This window comes from Muscardinus avellanarius, assembly GCF_963383645.1.
Source record: "Muscardinus avellanarius genome assembly, chromosome: 16".
In the NCBI taxonomy this organism is placed as follows: domain Eukaryota; kingdom Metazoa; phylum Chordata; class Mammalia; order Rodentia; family Gliridae; genus Muscardinus; species Muscardinus avellanarius.
This window is the reverse complement of record NC_137802.1, coordinates 36,515,758-36,531,754: the sequence shown is the minus strand read 5'-3', so window position 1 is coordinate 36,531,754 and position 15,997 is coordinate 36,515,758. Positions and strand designations below refer to the sequence as shown.

Here is a 15,997-nt window from a genome sequence, read left to right as displayed (position 1 = left end):
GAACAGACTCAGCAACCTAGGGAGACCCTATTTCAAAACAATAAAAAGAATTGGGGGGGGTGAGCTGAGCGTGGTGGCGCACACTTGTAATCCCAGTACTTAAAAGGCTGAGAGGCTGGTGTGGTGGTGCACGTTTGTAATCCCACACTTGGGAGGCTGAGATAGAAGAATCGCACAGGTTCAAAGCCAGCCTCAGCTACTTAGTGAGGCTCTCAGCAACTTAGTGAGACCCTGTTTCCAAATTAAAAAAAAAAAAAATAGGTCTGGGAGTATAGCCCAGAGGTAGAAAGCCTCTGGGTTCCACCCCCAGTACCCAGTACCACCAAAAAAAAAAAAAAAAAAAAAAAAAAAAAAAAAAAAGGCTGAGAGGAGGATGGAGGGTTCATGACCAGCCTCAGCTATTTAGTGAGGCCCTCTACAACTTAGTGAGAACTTCTTTCTTTCAAAATAAAGAATGAAAAAAAGGGCTGGGGTATAGTTCAGAGGTAGAATGCCCCTGGGTTCAATCCCCAGTACTGCAAAAAAAAAAAAAAAAAAAAAAAAAAGATCGCTGGTATAGCTTGGAAGTAGAATGCTTCTGGGTTCAATCCCTAGTACCACAAACATAAATAAATAATAATAACAAAAATAACAATTTTTAAATTTTTCACTACAGAAATCATGCCGAAGTTCAAACAACGAAGAAGAAAACTAAAAGCCAAAGCTAAAAGATTATGCAAAAAAAAGGAAGCCTCTCATTTCCAGTCCAAGGTACTAACACCTCCCCCTCCACCACCCTCGCCAGAAAGGTAAGATGTAATGTCAAACAGAGACAGTACTAGAGGAGTCTGACCAGTTCAGGTAGAGCTACCAGATATAGCAAATAATAATACACAACACAGCCAGGCATTGTGGTGCATGCCTATAATCCCAGTATTTGGGAGGCTGAGACCAGAAGATTGCAGATTCTGTGCTAGACTCAGCAACTTAAGGACAAGGCCCTCTACAATTTAGTGACACACTGTTTCAAAATAAAATAGAAGCCAGGCATGGTGGCTCATGCTTATAACCCCAGTGCTTGGAAGGCTGAGACAGGAGGATCAAGGTTGACAGCCAGCCTCAGCTACTTAGTGAGGCCCTCCACAATTTAGTGAGACCCTGTTTCAAAACAAAGAATAAAAAATAGGACTGGGGGTATAAATTGGAGTTAGAATGCCTCGGGTTTAATGCCTAGTGCTTAAAAAATAATAGTAATTATATAATAGTATATTATATAATAGTATAATAGCATATTATATACTATTACATACTGAGAGTATAGCTCAGAGGTAGAATAATACCTGGGTTCCCTGGCATGGCGGCTCATGCCTGTAATACCAGTCCTTGGAGGTTAAGACAAGAGGATCACAGGTTTGCAGACCCCTTTAGCAATTTAGTGAGGCCCTCCACAATGTAGTGAAACCCTGTTTCCAATTTTTTTTTTGGTGGTACTGGGGGTGGAACCCAGAGGCTTTCTACCTCCGGGCTATACTCCCAGACCTTTTTTATATTTTATTTGGAAACAGCGTCTCACTAAATTGCTGAGAGCCTCACTAAGTAGCTGAGGCTGGCTTCGAACCTGTGCGATCCTCCTGTCTCAGCCTCCCAAGCGCGGGGATTACAAGCATGCGCCACCACGCCCGGCTTCCTGTTTCCAAATTAAAAAAAAAAAAAGAATAGAGCTAGGCGTGTAGCTCAGAGGTAAAATACCCCTGGGTTCTATCCCAAATACCACAAAAAAAAAAAAAAAAAAAGAAGCCAGGCATGGGATACACACTCATAATCCCAGAATTTGGGAGGTTGAGACAGGAGGATTACAGATTCAAAACCAGCCTTTGCAACTTAGTGACAACTTATTTCAACATAAAAATAAAATTTGGCTCAGGGTATAGCTCAGAGGTAGAATACTTCTGGGTTCAACCCCCAGTACCAAAAAATAAAATAAAATAAAATAGGAGCTAGCTATGGTGATGCACACTTGTAATACCAGTACTTGGGGAGGCTGAGACAGGAGGATCACATGTTCAAGGACAGCCTCAGCTACTTAGTAAGGCTACACCCCCCAGCCCTTTATTTATTTGTTTTTATTTATTTATTTATTTATTTATTTATTTGCGGTACTGAGGATGGAACCCAGGCACATTCTACCTCTTAGCTACACACCCAGTCCTATTTTTTATTCTTTATTTTAAAACAGGGTCTATTACAAGAAGTGTGTGCCACCATGCCCTGCTCCAATTTTCCTTTTCTTTATTTTTTTATTTTTTGGTACTGGGCTTCCTGGAAGCCCTACTACCTCCGGAATATACTCCCATGGGCTACACTCCTAGACCTATTTTTTTTTTTTTTTTTTTTACTTTTTTATGTGGAAAAAGGGTCTCTTAAGCCAGCAAAGCTGTCTCTGCCTCCCAAGCGCAGGGATTACAGGCGTGCGCCACCACGCCTGGCTCCAATTTTTTTTTTTTTTTTTTTTTTTTTTTTTTTTTGGTGGTACTGGGGTTCCTGGAAGCCCTTCTACCTCCGGGCTACACTCCCAGACCCATTTTTACATTTTTTATATTTGGAAACAGGGTCTCCTAAGCCAGCGTGCGTGGCTGGCTTCGAACCTGCGCGATCCTCCTGTCTCTGCCTCCCAAGTGCGGGGATTACAAGTGTGCGCCACCACGCCCGGCTGGCTCCAATTTTATTTCTTATTTGAAACAGGGTCTTACTAAGTTGCAGAGGGCTTCACTATATTGCCAAGGCTGGCTTCGAACCTGCTATCCTCCTGTCTTGGTCTTCCAAGTACTGGGATTACAAAAGTGCACTACAACATCTGGCTTCAGGCCTTGTTTTTTTGTTTTGTTGTGTTGTGTGTTTTTTTTTTTTTTTAAAGCCGGGCATGGTGGCGCATACTTGTAATATTCGCGCTTGGGAGGCGGAGACAGGAGGAGCACACAGGTTCGAAGTCAGCCACGCTGGTTTAAGAGACCCTGTTTCAAAAATATAAAATAGGTCTGGGAGTGTAGCCTGGAGGTAGAAGGGCTTCCAGGAACCCCAGTACCACCAAATAAATAAATAAATAAATAAAAGCTAGACTCTGCAACTTAGTGAGACCCTGTTTCCAAATAAGAAATAAAATTGGGAGCAGGTCGTAATGTCACATGCTTGTAATCCCAGTACTTGGGAAGCTGAGATAGGAGGGTTGCAAGTTCTCAGCCAGCCTCAGCTACGTAGTGAAGCCCTCTGCAGCATGAGATCCTGGTTTTTGTTGTTGTTGTTGTTGTTTTGTTTTTGGTTTTCGTTTTTTGTGGGTCTGGGGATGGAATCCAGGGGCATTTGACCTCCAAGCTACACCCCTTGCCTACTTTTTTATTCTTTATTTTGAAACAGGGCCTCACTAAGTTGCATAGGGCCTCACTAAGTAGCTGAGGCTGTCTGTGAACTATGATCCTCCAGTCTCAGTCTCCCGAATGCTAGGATTACAAGCATGAGCCACCACGCCCAGATGAGATCCTGTTTTTAAAATAAAGAATAAAACCCAGGCGTGGTGGCACACGCTTGTAATCCCCGCACTTGGGAGGCTGAGACAGGAGGATGGCACAGGTTCAAAGCCAGCCTCAGCCAATTAGTGAGGCTCTCAGCAACTTAGTGAGACCCTGTTTCCAAATAAAATAGAAAATAGGTCTGGGAGTGTAGCCTGGAGGTAGAAAGCCTCTGAGTTCCACCCCCAGTACCACCAAAAAAGAAAGAAAGAAAGAAAGAAAGAAAGAAAGAAAGAAAGAAAGAAAGAAAGAAAGAAAGAAAGAAAGAAAGAAAGAAAGAAAGATGACTGGGAGTATAGCTCAGAAGTAGAATCACCAGTTCTGCAAAAAAAAAAAAAAAAGAAAAAAAGAAAGGAAGGAAGAAAATAGAAAATAATCAGGTTGAGGATATAACTTGGAGGTAAAATGTCTCTGGGTTAAATCCCCAGTATTAAAAATAAAAATTAGCCGGGCGTGGTGGCTCACGCTTGTAATCCCCGCGCTTGGGAGGCGGAGACAGGAGGATCGCGCAGGTTCGAAGCCAGCCGCGCTGGCGTAAGAGACCCTGTCTCAAAAATATAAAATAGGTCTGGGAGTGTAGCCCAGAGGTAGAAGGGCTTCCAGGAACCCCAGAACCACCAAAATAAATAAATAAATAAATAAATAAAAAATAAAAATAAAAATAAAAATTAGTAGAGCTGAGGGTATAGCACAGAGGTAGGAAGCCCCTGGGTTTAATCCCCAGGACCATAAAATAAGAAAATAAAACCAGTTTCCTGTTTAATTAGTAGCTATTATTCTGATTTAGAGATTTTTTTATACATTTAATTTTGTTTTTCCCACAGAGTGGTCATTTCTTCAACAGATGTACTTCATAGCAGAAACTGGCTAAGACAATCTTGGAACTTAAAACTTCCCAACATCAAAGATGTAATAAAACTTTGGAAAAATAGAATGTGGTCTATATACAGCTGGTGCCAGAACTGTGTAGCCCAGGTATAAGTGTGTCGTACCTGTTTCAGAAGTATACTTCATTATACTTGCTGTCTGAACTCGTGTGTGTATGTGCTCAGATCCACACCACCCTTGACCAAGCTTGCATAAAATGAACTTACAGGGTTATGTCTGCCTTTGATTCTAAAAGACGTACATAAAAACATTTTCTGAAAATTGTCTTGCTCTTTATCATATTGTTCACAGGATTCAAGCTTGTTTGTTTACTAATTTCAGGGTTTAGAAGCCTTGAAAGATACTGTTTTCCCATCCCGAACCTGTCACCGAGAACTTCATAGTCTAAAAGAACAATTTTGCATTTTGAAAAGTGAGTTAGGCAAACTCCAAGAAACGCTGAAGGTTGGTATTTTCAAGTAAAAACAAACCCAGAATTAGATGAGAAGAGATTTTGTCTCAAAAGACCATTCCAGTTGGAAAAATGTTCTGGCCATAAGATGCTTCCATGCATGTTTTTTGTTTGTTTGTTTGTTTGTTTGTTTGTTTGTTTTTTGTGGTACTGGGGGTGGAACCCAGAGGCTTTCTACCTCTGGGCTATACTCCCAGATCTTTTATATATTTTATTTTATTTTATTTATTTATTTTGGTGGTGGTACTGGAGGTGGAACCCAGAGGCTTTCTACCTCCGAGCTATACTCTCACACCTTTTTTATATTTTATTTGGAAACAGGGTCTCACTAGTTGCTGAGAGCTTCACTAAGTAGCTGAGGCTTTCTTCGAACCTGTGCAATCCTCCTGTCTCAGCCTCCCAAGCACTGGAATTATAAGCGTGCACCACCACGCCTAGCTTTTTTTTTTTTTTTTTTTTTTTTGATATAGAGGATTGAACCCAGGACATTGTACTGAACTATACTCCTAACCCAACTGAATGTTATTTTGATTTCAGGTCTCACTAAGTAGTAGAGGGCCTCACTAAATTGCTGAGGCTGGCTTCAAACGTGAATCCTCCTGTCTCAGCCTCCCAAATCCATGGATTATAGGCATGTGCCACCACCTCTGACTCACACTCAGCAATTTAGTGAATCACTCAGCAATTAAGGAAGAACCTGTTTCCAAAGCAATTTTGTAGCTGGGTGTGGTGGTGCACACTTGTAATCCCAGCATTTGAGAGGCTGAGACAGGAGGATTGCAGTTTGCAGACAGCCTCAGCTACTACTTAGAGAGGCCCTTTGCAACTAAACGAGACTCTGTTTCAAAATAAAGAATAAAAAATAGGGCTAAGGGTGTAGCTCAGAGGTAGAATGCCCCTGGATTTCATCCCCAGTACCACACACACACACACACACACACACACACACACACACACAAAGTAACTTTTATCTGTGTGTGGCACTGGGACAGCTCTATTTCATTTTTATGTTTTATTTTTTTATATTTTAATTTTTTTTGCAGGTCTGGGTCTAGAACCTAGAGGCATTTGACCTCCGAGCTACACCCCCTGCCCAATGTTTTATTCTTTATTTTGAAATAGGGTCTCACTGAGTTACGAAGAGCCTCACTAAGTAGCTGAGGCTGTCTGCGAACCGCGATCCTCCTGTCTCAGCCTCCCGAATGCTGGGATTACAAGCGTGTGCCACCACGCCCGGCTTTATTTCATTTTTATTTTGAAACAATGTCTTACTAAACTGCTGAGTTTGGCCTCAAACCTGTGATCCTCCTAACTCAGTCTCCTAATTACTGGGGTTAGAGGCATACACCACTACACCTAGCTTTGTTTAATGTTTTTGAGGTCACAGATGGGGCTACATTGTACCCAGTGTCTGGCATATAACAAATACAAAATGAATGAATAAAATGAAGAAAATTATGATAATTGAATGAGAAAATATTATGAAGCATGTGGTACACTGAGAAAACGTTGAAAGTGTTCAATACATGCTAGCTATTATTTTGATGACTTTCAGTCACAAGAACCAAAATAATCCATTAACAAATACAATGTCTTCTTCCAGATCGTCTCAGAAAATTCTTGTCCAATCTGTGGTCAAACATATCATATGAACGGTAAACTTACCAATGGGCCTACCAGTGCTCCAATCATCCCTGGAGAATCCTCAGCTGTACTTCATTCCACAGTGCCACAGCCCACCAGCCATCCTCCAACTCCTCCTCCACCACCGCCACCTCCTCCTCCTCCTCCTCCTCCTCTCCCTCCTCCTCCACTACCACTCGCACCTTTGCTGCTCAGAAAATCCGGTTTCACTAAAGCACTTCAGGTAGGAAACCATCTAGTAAAGATTTACTTTGGTCAGCATGTAATTTAGCAGTTGGTCCAAGTGGCTTCTTAGGCCATGCTAAATGCTTGGACAAGAAGGCTATGTTTGTTGTTGTTTTTATCATATATCTTTTTTTTTTTTCTGAGCTATACCCTCCGCAGTCCATTTATTTATTTATTTATTTATTTATTTATTTATTTATTTATTTATTTATTTATTTTTGCAGTCTGGGGATGGAACTCAGAGGTATTTGACTTCTGAGCTACACCTCCTGCCCTATTTTTTATTCTTTATTTTGAAATCGGGTTTCACTAAGTTACAAAGGGCCTCACTAAGTAGCTGAGGCTGTCCCTGACCCGCAATCCTCCAGTCTCAGCCTCCCAAATGCTGGGATTACAAGCGTGCACCACCACGCCTGGCCCCTATTTTTTATTCTTTATTTTGAAACAGGGTCTCACTGAGTTGTAAAAGGCCTCACTAAGTACCTGAGGCTGTCTGCGAACTGCAATCCTCCTGTCTCAGCCTCCCAAATACTGGTTAATTATGTTAATTACTGTGTTATATTTTTAGTCCTGGGTTCCCCCTTTGGGGGGTGTGTGTGTGTGTGTGTGTTCACTAAATTACTGTATGCTGACTGGCCTTTAACCTGTGAACTTCCTGTCGCAGCTTCCTAAATACATTGCAGGTGTGTGCCACCAGTCCAGGTTTAGTTTAGTTTAGTTTGTTTAGTTTTGTTTTTTTGTTTTTGATGGTACTGGAAATTTAACCCAGAGGCATATATACCAAGATATACCCCATATCCCAATTTTACTTCTTATTTAGAAACAGGGTCTCACTAAGTTGCACAGCTGGCTTAGAATCTGTTGATCCTCCTGGCCTATTTCATTTCTTTTTTTTTTTTTTTTTTGGTGGTACTGGGGTTCCTGGAAGCCCTTCTACCTCTGGGCTACACTCCCAGACCTATTTTATACTTTTTAAATTTGGAAACAGGGTCTCAAGATAGCACGACTGGCTTTGAACCTGCGCAATCCTCCTGTCTCCGCCTCCCAAGCACGCCACCACACCCAGCTTCATTTCTATTTTGAAACAGGGTCTTATTAAGTTGCTGAGACTAGTCTTGAACTTGTGTGATCCTTCTGTTCCAGCCTCCTAAATACTGAGATTATAGGCTTATGCCACCATGCCTGGCCAAAAAAAAAAATTTTTTTTTTTTTTTTTTTTTTTTGTGGTACTAGGAATTGAACCCAGAGGCATTCTGCCTTTGAGCTACAACCCCCAGCCTGATTTTATTTTTTATTTGGAAACAGGGTCTTGCTAAGTTGATGAGAATCCCCAGTCACCAGTCTCAGCCTCCCATATACTGGGATTATACGCATGCACCACCATGCCTGGCTCCAAAAAAAGCTTTTAAAAGGATTAGCTGGGCAGTGTGACAAACGCCTATAATTCCAGTGTTTAGGAAGCTGGGACAGGATGATTGCAGGTTTGAGGCCAGCCTCAGCAATTCAATGAGGCTCACATCAACTTTATGAGACCCTGTTTTCCAAAACTATAGGACAGGGAGTATAGTTCAGAGGTAGAATACCCCTGGGTTCAATCCCCAGCACCACTAAAAAATAAGAAAGGAAAGCCCAATGTGGTGATGCACGCTTGTAAACTCAGTACTTGGGAGGCTGAGACAGGAGGATAGCAGCTTTGTAACCAGCCTCAGCTACTTAGTGAGGCCCTCCACAACTTAGTGAGACCCTGTTTCAAAATAAAGAATTAAAAAATAGGGCTGAGGGTATAGCTCGGATGTAGAATGCTCTTGGGTTCAATCCCCAGTACCACCAAAAAAAAAAAAAAAGAGGTTAGCATATAGCTTGGAGTTAGAATGTCTCTGAGATCAATTCCCAGTATCACATACACACAAAAATTGCTTTAAGCCGGGCATGGTGGCACACACTTGTAATCCCAGCATTCAGGAGGCTGAGACAGGAGGATCGCGGTTCGCGGACAGCCTCAGCTACTTAGTGAGGCCCTCTGCAACTCAGTGAGACCCGGTTTCAAAATAAATAATAAAAAATAGGGCAGGGGGTGTAGCTCAGGGATCCAACACCCCTGAGTTCCATCCCCAGACCTGCAAAAAAATGCTTTAAATCTTAGATTTACATTTTGCCACATGTCCTGGTTCTAATTTGAATTCTAACCTTCTTATGTATTTAAAGGTTGAACCATTAAAAAAAGATGGTCCCATGCAGATAACTGTTAAAGATCTACTGACTGTGAAATTAAAGAAGACACAGGGAATTGATGAAAGGAGAAAGGTAAGATATCATTGACTATATAAATGATTTTTCTGCTTTTAGCCTGGTTGTCCTTTTTTCGAAAAGAAGCATACATCTATGTATAGAAGTCATTCAAAGCTAGCTGGGCCCAGTTGCTCACACATGTAATCCCAGTGACTCAGGAGGCTGAGGCATGAATATTGCAAGTCTGAGGGCAGTCTGGGCAGCTTAGTGAGACCCAGTCTTTTTTTTTTTTTTTTTTTGGTACTGGAGGTAGAACCCAGGAGCTTTTTACCTCTAGGCTATACACCCAGACCTATTTTATACTTTATTTGGAAACAGGGTCTCACTAAGTTGCTGAGAGCCTCACTCAGTAACTGAGACTGGCTTCAAACCTGTGTGATCCTCCTGTCTCAGCTTCCCAAGCGGAGACCCAGTCTTGAAATAAAAAAAATTAAAAGGGCTGGGGCCACAGTTAAGTAGTAGGAGCACCCAAGTTCCATCCCCAGCACCACAGAAAAGAAAAATAAAATAAAATTAAAAAGACTCTTCATCTCTGTACTTGGGAAGCTTAGACAAGAGGATCACAGGTTCAAAGCTACCCTCAGCAACTTAGTGAGGTGCTTTCAGCAACCAGTGAGATTCACCCTGTTTCCAAATTAAAAAATAAAATAAGGGATTTTTTTTTTTTTTTTTTTTGTTTGCTATACTGGGATGGAACCCAGGGATTTTCTACCTCCAAGCTATACTCCCACCCCTATTTTTTATTCTTTATTTTGAAACAGGGTCTCACTGAGTTGCAAAAGGACTCACTATGTAGCTGAGGCTGTCCACAACTGAGGTCCTCCTGTCTCAGCCTTCCAAATGCTGGATTACAAGTGTAGGCCTCCACACCTGGCTTTAAAAAAGGGTTGGGGACTTAGCACTTGCTTAGCATACTCAAAACCCTGGGTTCTATCCTCAGCCTTGTAAAAAAAATTTAAAAAGGAAAAAAATAAAATAAAATAGGGCCAGGCGTGTAGCTCCGAGATGGAACGCCCTGGCTTTAATCCCTAGCAACACACACACACACACACACACACACACACACACACACACACACTCCAAATTAAAAATTGATGTTTCATTTTAGTAGTTTGGTTCTCTTCAACAAAATGTATATGTCCCAAAATTTTTTAATTATGCAATTTTATCCACCAACCATTAATACAAAGTGGTAGAGATATACTTGAAGTTTAAAATTTAGAACAGTAGCGAATTTGTCTTAGGTATACTCAACATTCAGATATCTACTGTTTTGTCCTATTTCCATTTTGAGTGATGTTTCAAAATGTCCTTTTATTTTGGTGGTACTAGGGATGGAACACAGGGGCATTCTACCTCTGAGGGACACCCCCAGCCCTATTTTTTATTATTTGAAACAGGGTCTCACTGAGTTGCAGAGGGCCTTACTAAGTAGCTGAGGCTGGCCTCAAACAGCAATCTTCCTATCTCAGTCTCCCAAATGCTGGGATTATAAATGTGTGCCACCAGGCACGGCTTAAAATGTCCTTTTTTTGTGTGTGGGTCTGGGGGTGGAACCCAGGGACATTTGACCTCTGAGCTACACCTCTTGCCCAATTTTTTAGTCTTTATTTTGAAACAGGGTCTCACTGAGTTGCAGGGAACTCTACTAAGTAAATGAGGCTGTCCTCGAACCACAATCCTCCGGTCTCAGCCTCCCAAATGCTGGGATTACAAGCGTGCGCCACCATGCCCGGCTCTAAAATGTCCTTTTAATAATGTCTTATTTTAGTGGGGTGTGGTGGCTCACGCTGTAATCCCAGCATTCAGGAGCCTGAGACCGAAGGATCACGGTTTGTGGACAGCCTCAGCTACTTAGTGAGGCCCTCTGCAACTCAGTGAGACCCTGTTTCAAAATAAAGACTAAAAAATTGGGCAAGGGTGTAGCTCAGAGGTCAAATGTCCCTGGGTTCCACCCCCAGACCCGCAATAAATAAATAAATTAATAATAATAATAATGTTTTATTTTATGATTACAGCTCGTACCATTACCAAAGGGACGGAATCCACTAGTTACTCTCTCTGACCTTCAGCGTATTACCCTGAAACCGAACTCCAAAGTACCATCAACTCGAGTGACAAATGTCTTAATGTAAGGAACTGCACAGTGTTATACTCTATAGCTACTTAAAATAATTTTTTGTTTGTTTTTGCTTGTTTCTTGTGTGTGTGTGTGTGTGGCGGGGGGTTCTGGAGCTTGAACCCAGGGACATTTACCTCCAAGCTATACCCACAGCTCAGAGTTAGAATGCCCCTGGGTTCCATACCCAGTACCGCAAAAAAAAAAAAAAAAAAAAAAAAAAAAAATGGCTGGGGTGTAGCTCAAAGGTAGAATAACCCTGGGTTCAAATCCCAATACATGGCCAGGCGTGGTGATGCACACTTATAATCCCAGTACATGGGAGGCTGGAACAGGAGGATCACAGTTTGAGGACAGCCTCAACTACTTAGTGAGGTCCTGTGCAACTCAGTGAGACCCTGTTTCAAAATAAAGAATAAAACATAGGGTTGGTATAGCCTGGAGGTAGACTGCCCTGGGTTCCATCCCCAGTACCACAAAAAAATAAAATAAAATAAATAAATTAATATGGCTATATGGAGCTAGGCATAGTGGCAGATACCTGTAATCCTAGTACTTGGGAAGGTGAGACAGGAGGATCATAGGTTTGTGGCCAGCTTCAGCAATTTAATGAGGCCCTCTGCAATTAAGTAAGAACTTGTTTTAAAATAAAAAATAGTAAAGCTAGATGTGGTGTTGTATGCTTGTAATCCCAGTACTTGGAAGGCTCTGATAAGAGAATTGCAGGTTCAAAGCCCACCTCAGCAACTTAGTGAGGCTGTCAGCAATTTAGTGAGACCCTATTTCCAAATAAAAAATAGAATAGGTGTTCTGTAGCCTGGAGGTAGAAACCAATGGGTTCCATCCCCATTACCATATATACATACATACATAGATACATAGATACATACATACATACATACATACATACATAAAAAATAAGACTGGCTATGTAGCTCAGAGGTAGCAATGCCCCTGGGTTCAACCCCCAGCACCAAAATAATAAATAAAAATAAAATATGGCTAGGTGTGTACTTTGGAGATAGAATGCCCCAGTGTTCAATCCTCAGTACCACCACCAAGGGAAAAAACAAAAAACAGTTATATGGTATCACTTTGCATTCCCATCAGCCTCTACTGCTTTTTGTTTTGTTTTGTTTGCATTTTTGGGAGGTTGAACCCAGGGGCATTGAACTCAGGGGCATTGTACCTCTGAGCTACACCCCCAGCTCTATTTTTATTCTTTATTTTGAAACAGGGTCTCGCTATGTTGTGAAGGGCCTCACTAAGTAGCTGAGACTGGCCCTGAACCTGCGATCCTCCCCTCTCAGCCTTCCAAGTACTGGGATTGCAAGTGTGTGCCACCAAGCCCAGCCACTGTGTTTATTACTTCCTAGGTTGCCTATACTTGTTTTGCTTTGAGAAATATGATAAAATCTGTAAAATTCTAAGTTTTACAACTTTATTTTATCAGCACTCCTGGTAAAAGCCAGATAGATCTGCGGAAACTGCTTAGAAAAGTTGACGTAGAGAGGTAATATAGGATCTTATTTTTACACTTTCTAAATCCATTTGAAAAATGGGCATAGGACATACCTCCTAATATTTTTAATATCTTTGTAGGAGTCCAGGTGGGACCCCTCTTACAAATAAAGAAAATATGGAAACGGGAACTGGACTGACCCCTGTCATGACCCGAGCCTTGAGGAGAAAGTTTCAGGTAAGCCTTTAGAAAAATAAAAATGTGATGTGTGCTGGAGATATAATATGCTCATGGTAGAGCTATTGCCTAGCATGCATAAGGCCCTGGGTGCAATCCAGCACCACCAATAACCATAATTCTAACCATACCATAATTTATATAGAATCACAATCTGAAGTACCTTTCTTTTTGTGTTTTTTTTTTGTTTGTTTGTTACTAGAGATTGAACCTAGGAATGTTCAACCTCTGATTTATACCTCCAGCTCTTTGTGTGTGTGTGTGTGTGTGTGTGTGTGTGTGTGTGTGTGGTACTAGGGCATTCTACCTCTGAGCTACACACCCAGCCCTATTTTTTAATTATTTATTTATCTTTATTTCCCTTGGTTTTTTTTTTTCAATTTTTTATTGGTGCATTGTATTTATACATCATAATTGTTATTTTTTTTATTTTTTATTTTTGGTGGTACTGGGGTTACTGGAAGCCCTTCTACCTCCGGGCTACACTCCCAGACCTATTTTTGCATTTTTTTTATTTGGAAACAGGGTCTCCTAAGCCAGCGCGCGGGGCTAGCTTTGAACCTGCGCGATCCTCCTGTCTCTGCCTCCCAAGCGCGGGGATTACAAGCGTGCGCCACCACGCCTGGCCATAATTGTTATTTTTTTTTTGAAGCAAGGTCTCACTGAGTTGAAAAAAGTCTGGCTAAGTAGCTGAGGCTATTTACAAACAGCAATCCTCCTGTCTTAGCCTCCCAAATGCTGGGATTATAAGAGTGCGCCACCATGCCCAGCTCTATTTTTTATTTTATTTTATATTTTATTTTATTTTTTGTAGTACTGGGGATGGAACCCAGGGTCATTCTACCTCCAAGCTAGGAACCCAGGGTCATTCTACTTCCAAGCTATACCCCCAGCCCTATTTTTTATTTTTATTTTGAAACAGGATCTCACTAAGTAGCTGAGGTTGACCGTGAACCACGATCCTCCTGTCTAAGCCTCCTAAATGCTGGGATTACAAGCATGTGCCACCACACCCGGCTCTGTATTTTATTCTTGCAGCTGGGCATGGTGGCGCACCCTTGTAATCCCAGTACTTGACATGAGGATTGCACAGTTTTGAAGCTAGCCTCAGTTACTATGAAGCTCTCAGCAACCTAGTGAGACCCTGTTTCCGAATAAAATATAATATAGGTCTGGGAGTGTAGCCCGGGGGTAGTAAAACCCTGAGTTCCATCCCCAGTGCGCCACACACACACACACACACACACACACACACACACACATATATATATATATATATATATTTTTTTTTTTTAATCTTTATTTTGGAACAGGCTCTTGCTAAATTGCTGAGGCTAGCCTAGAGCCTGCAATCCTCTTGTCTTGGCCTCCCAAATAGTACTGAGATTGTAGACATGTGCCATCATGTGGAGTTTATTTCCTGTTTTTTTTTTCTTTAATTGCAGTACTAGGTATTGAACCCAGGAGCATTCTACCCCCAAGCTATACCCCAGCTATATATTTTTATTCTTTATTTGAAACAGGGTCTTACTAAGTAGTGGAGAGCCTCAAAAAGTAACTCAGGCTGGCTGAAAACCTGTGATCCTTCTGTCTCAGCCTCTCAAGTACTGGGATCACAAGCATATGCCACCGTGCCCGGCCTTATCTTTTTTTTTTAGGTACTGGGGATGGAACCCAGGCATATTCTACCTTCAAGCTCCACCCCCAGACCTATTTTTTTTTTTTTTTTTTTTTGCAGTACTGGGGATGGAACCCAGGGGCATTCTACCACCATGCTCAGCTCTATTTATTTATTTAATTCATTTTTTATGTATGTATGTATGCATGCATGTATTTATTTATTTTTGCAGTACTGGACATTGAACCCCAGGGCATTCTTTCTACCTCTGAGCTACACCCCCAGCCCTATTTTTTATTCTATTTTTGAAACAAGGTCTCACAGAGTTGTAGAGGGCCTCACTAAGTAGCTGAGGCTGGCCTCAAACCTGAGATCCTCCCAAGTACTGGGATTACAGGCATGCACCACCATCCCTGGCTTTAATAAGGAAGATTTATATTGGCCACAGAAACATAATTCATGTTATAATTGCTTTTTTTTTTTTTTGTAGCTAGCTCATCCTAGAAGCCCAACTCAAACTCAGCCACTTTGCACAAGCACCTTTGATGAACAGAACTGATAGCAACTCTACCTGACTCCATGTGTTGATCCATCAAATATGCAAATAAGTCACCCAAATCCTTTTTTAACATAGTTGAGTTTGTATAAATATATTAATAAAATTATTGAAATAGAGACACATACTGAGATATAAAGTGGGTGTTTGGAAATTTTCTAATTTGAATGGTGGTAAAAGAACCAGATGGGAATATGCAACCTGAAAAGTGTGTTTATCCTAGATTTATCCAATTTAGATTAGAGAGCTTTATTCTTTTTTTTCTTTTTTGCAATATTGGAGATTGAACTTAAGGGCATTCTATCTCTGAGCTATAACCCCAGCCCTATTTTTTTACTTTTATTTGGAAACAGGGTCTCGCTAAGGGCCTCATTAACATACTTAGGCTGGCCCGAACCTGCTATTCTCTTCTCTCAGCCCCTCAACTACTGGGATTACAGGTGTGTACTACCACGCCTGGGTGAGGTTGTTCAAATTTAACTAGATGACTCTAGTTTGTGTTGATGTAGTTATTACATTAAGAAAATAAGTCTGGTTATTGTTCATCCTGTTCATCTCAGATAACTGAAAAGAAAAGTATTTCAGCCGGGCCTGGTGGCGCATGCTTGTAATCCCAGCATTTGGGAGAGTGAGACAGGAGGATCTGGGTTCCCGGCCAGCCTCAGCTGAGGCCCTCCGCAATTAGTGAGACCCTGTTTCAAAATAGAGAATAAAAAATAGGGCTGGAGGGTATAGCTCGAAGGTAGAATGCCCCTGCGTTCCATTTCTGGCACTGCAAAAAGAAAAAAAAAGTATTTTAGCCTGTAAGGCTCATGCATTCATTGCTACAAACTTGATCTATTAAAAAGACTCTCTAGATTTTATTCCTTTTTCTTTTTTTCTTTATTTATATTTGTATGTGTGGTACTGAGGATGGAACCCAGAGGTATTCTACCTCCAGACTACATCCCAGTCCTGTTTTATTTT

At 41.3% G+C, this 15,997-nt stretch overlaps 1 protein-coding gene across 1 annotated transcript; it reads left to right on the top strand.

Moving 5' to 3' along the window:
* Positions 1-420: 420 nt before the first annotated feature.
* PRR11 (proline rich 11) lies at positions 421-15,034 on the top strand (the record flags this gene model as incomplete). The annotated part of the gene is made up of 9 exons (XM_080712688.1): positions 421-788; positions 4,367-4,517; positions 4,752-4,874; positions 6,485-6,748; positions 8,956-9,054; positions 11,058-11,170; positions 12,612-12,671; positions 12,761-12,857; positions 14,966-15,034. The coding sequence occupies exons 1-9, from the start codon at positions 661-663 to the stop codon at positions 15,032-15,034; spliced, it is 1,104 nt and encodes a 367-aa protein (XP_080568814.1). The 5' UTR covers positions 421-660.
* Positions 15,035-15,997: the final 963 nt, after the last annotated feature.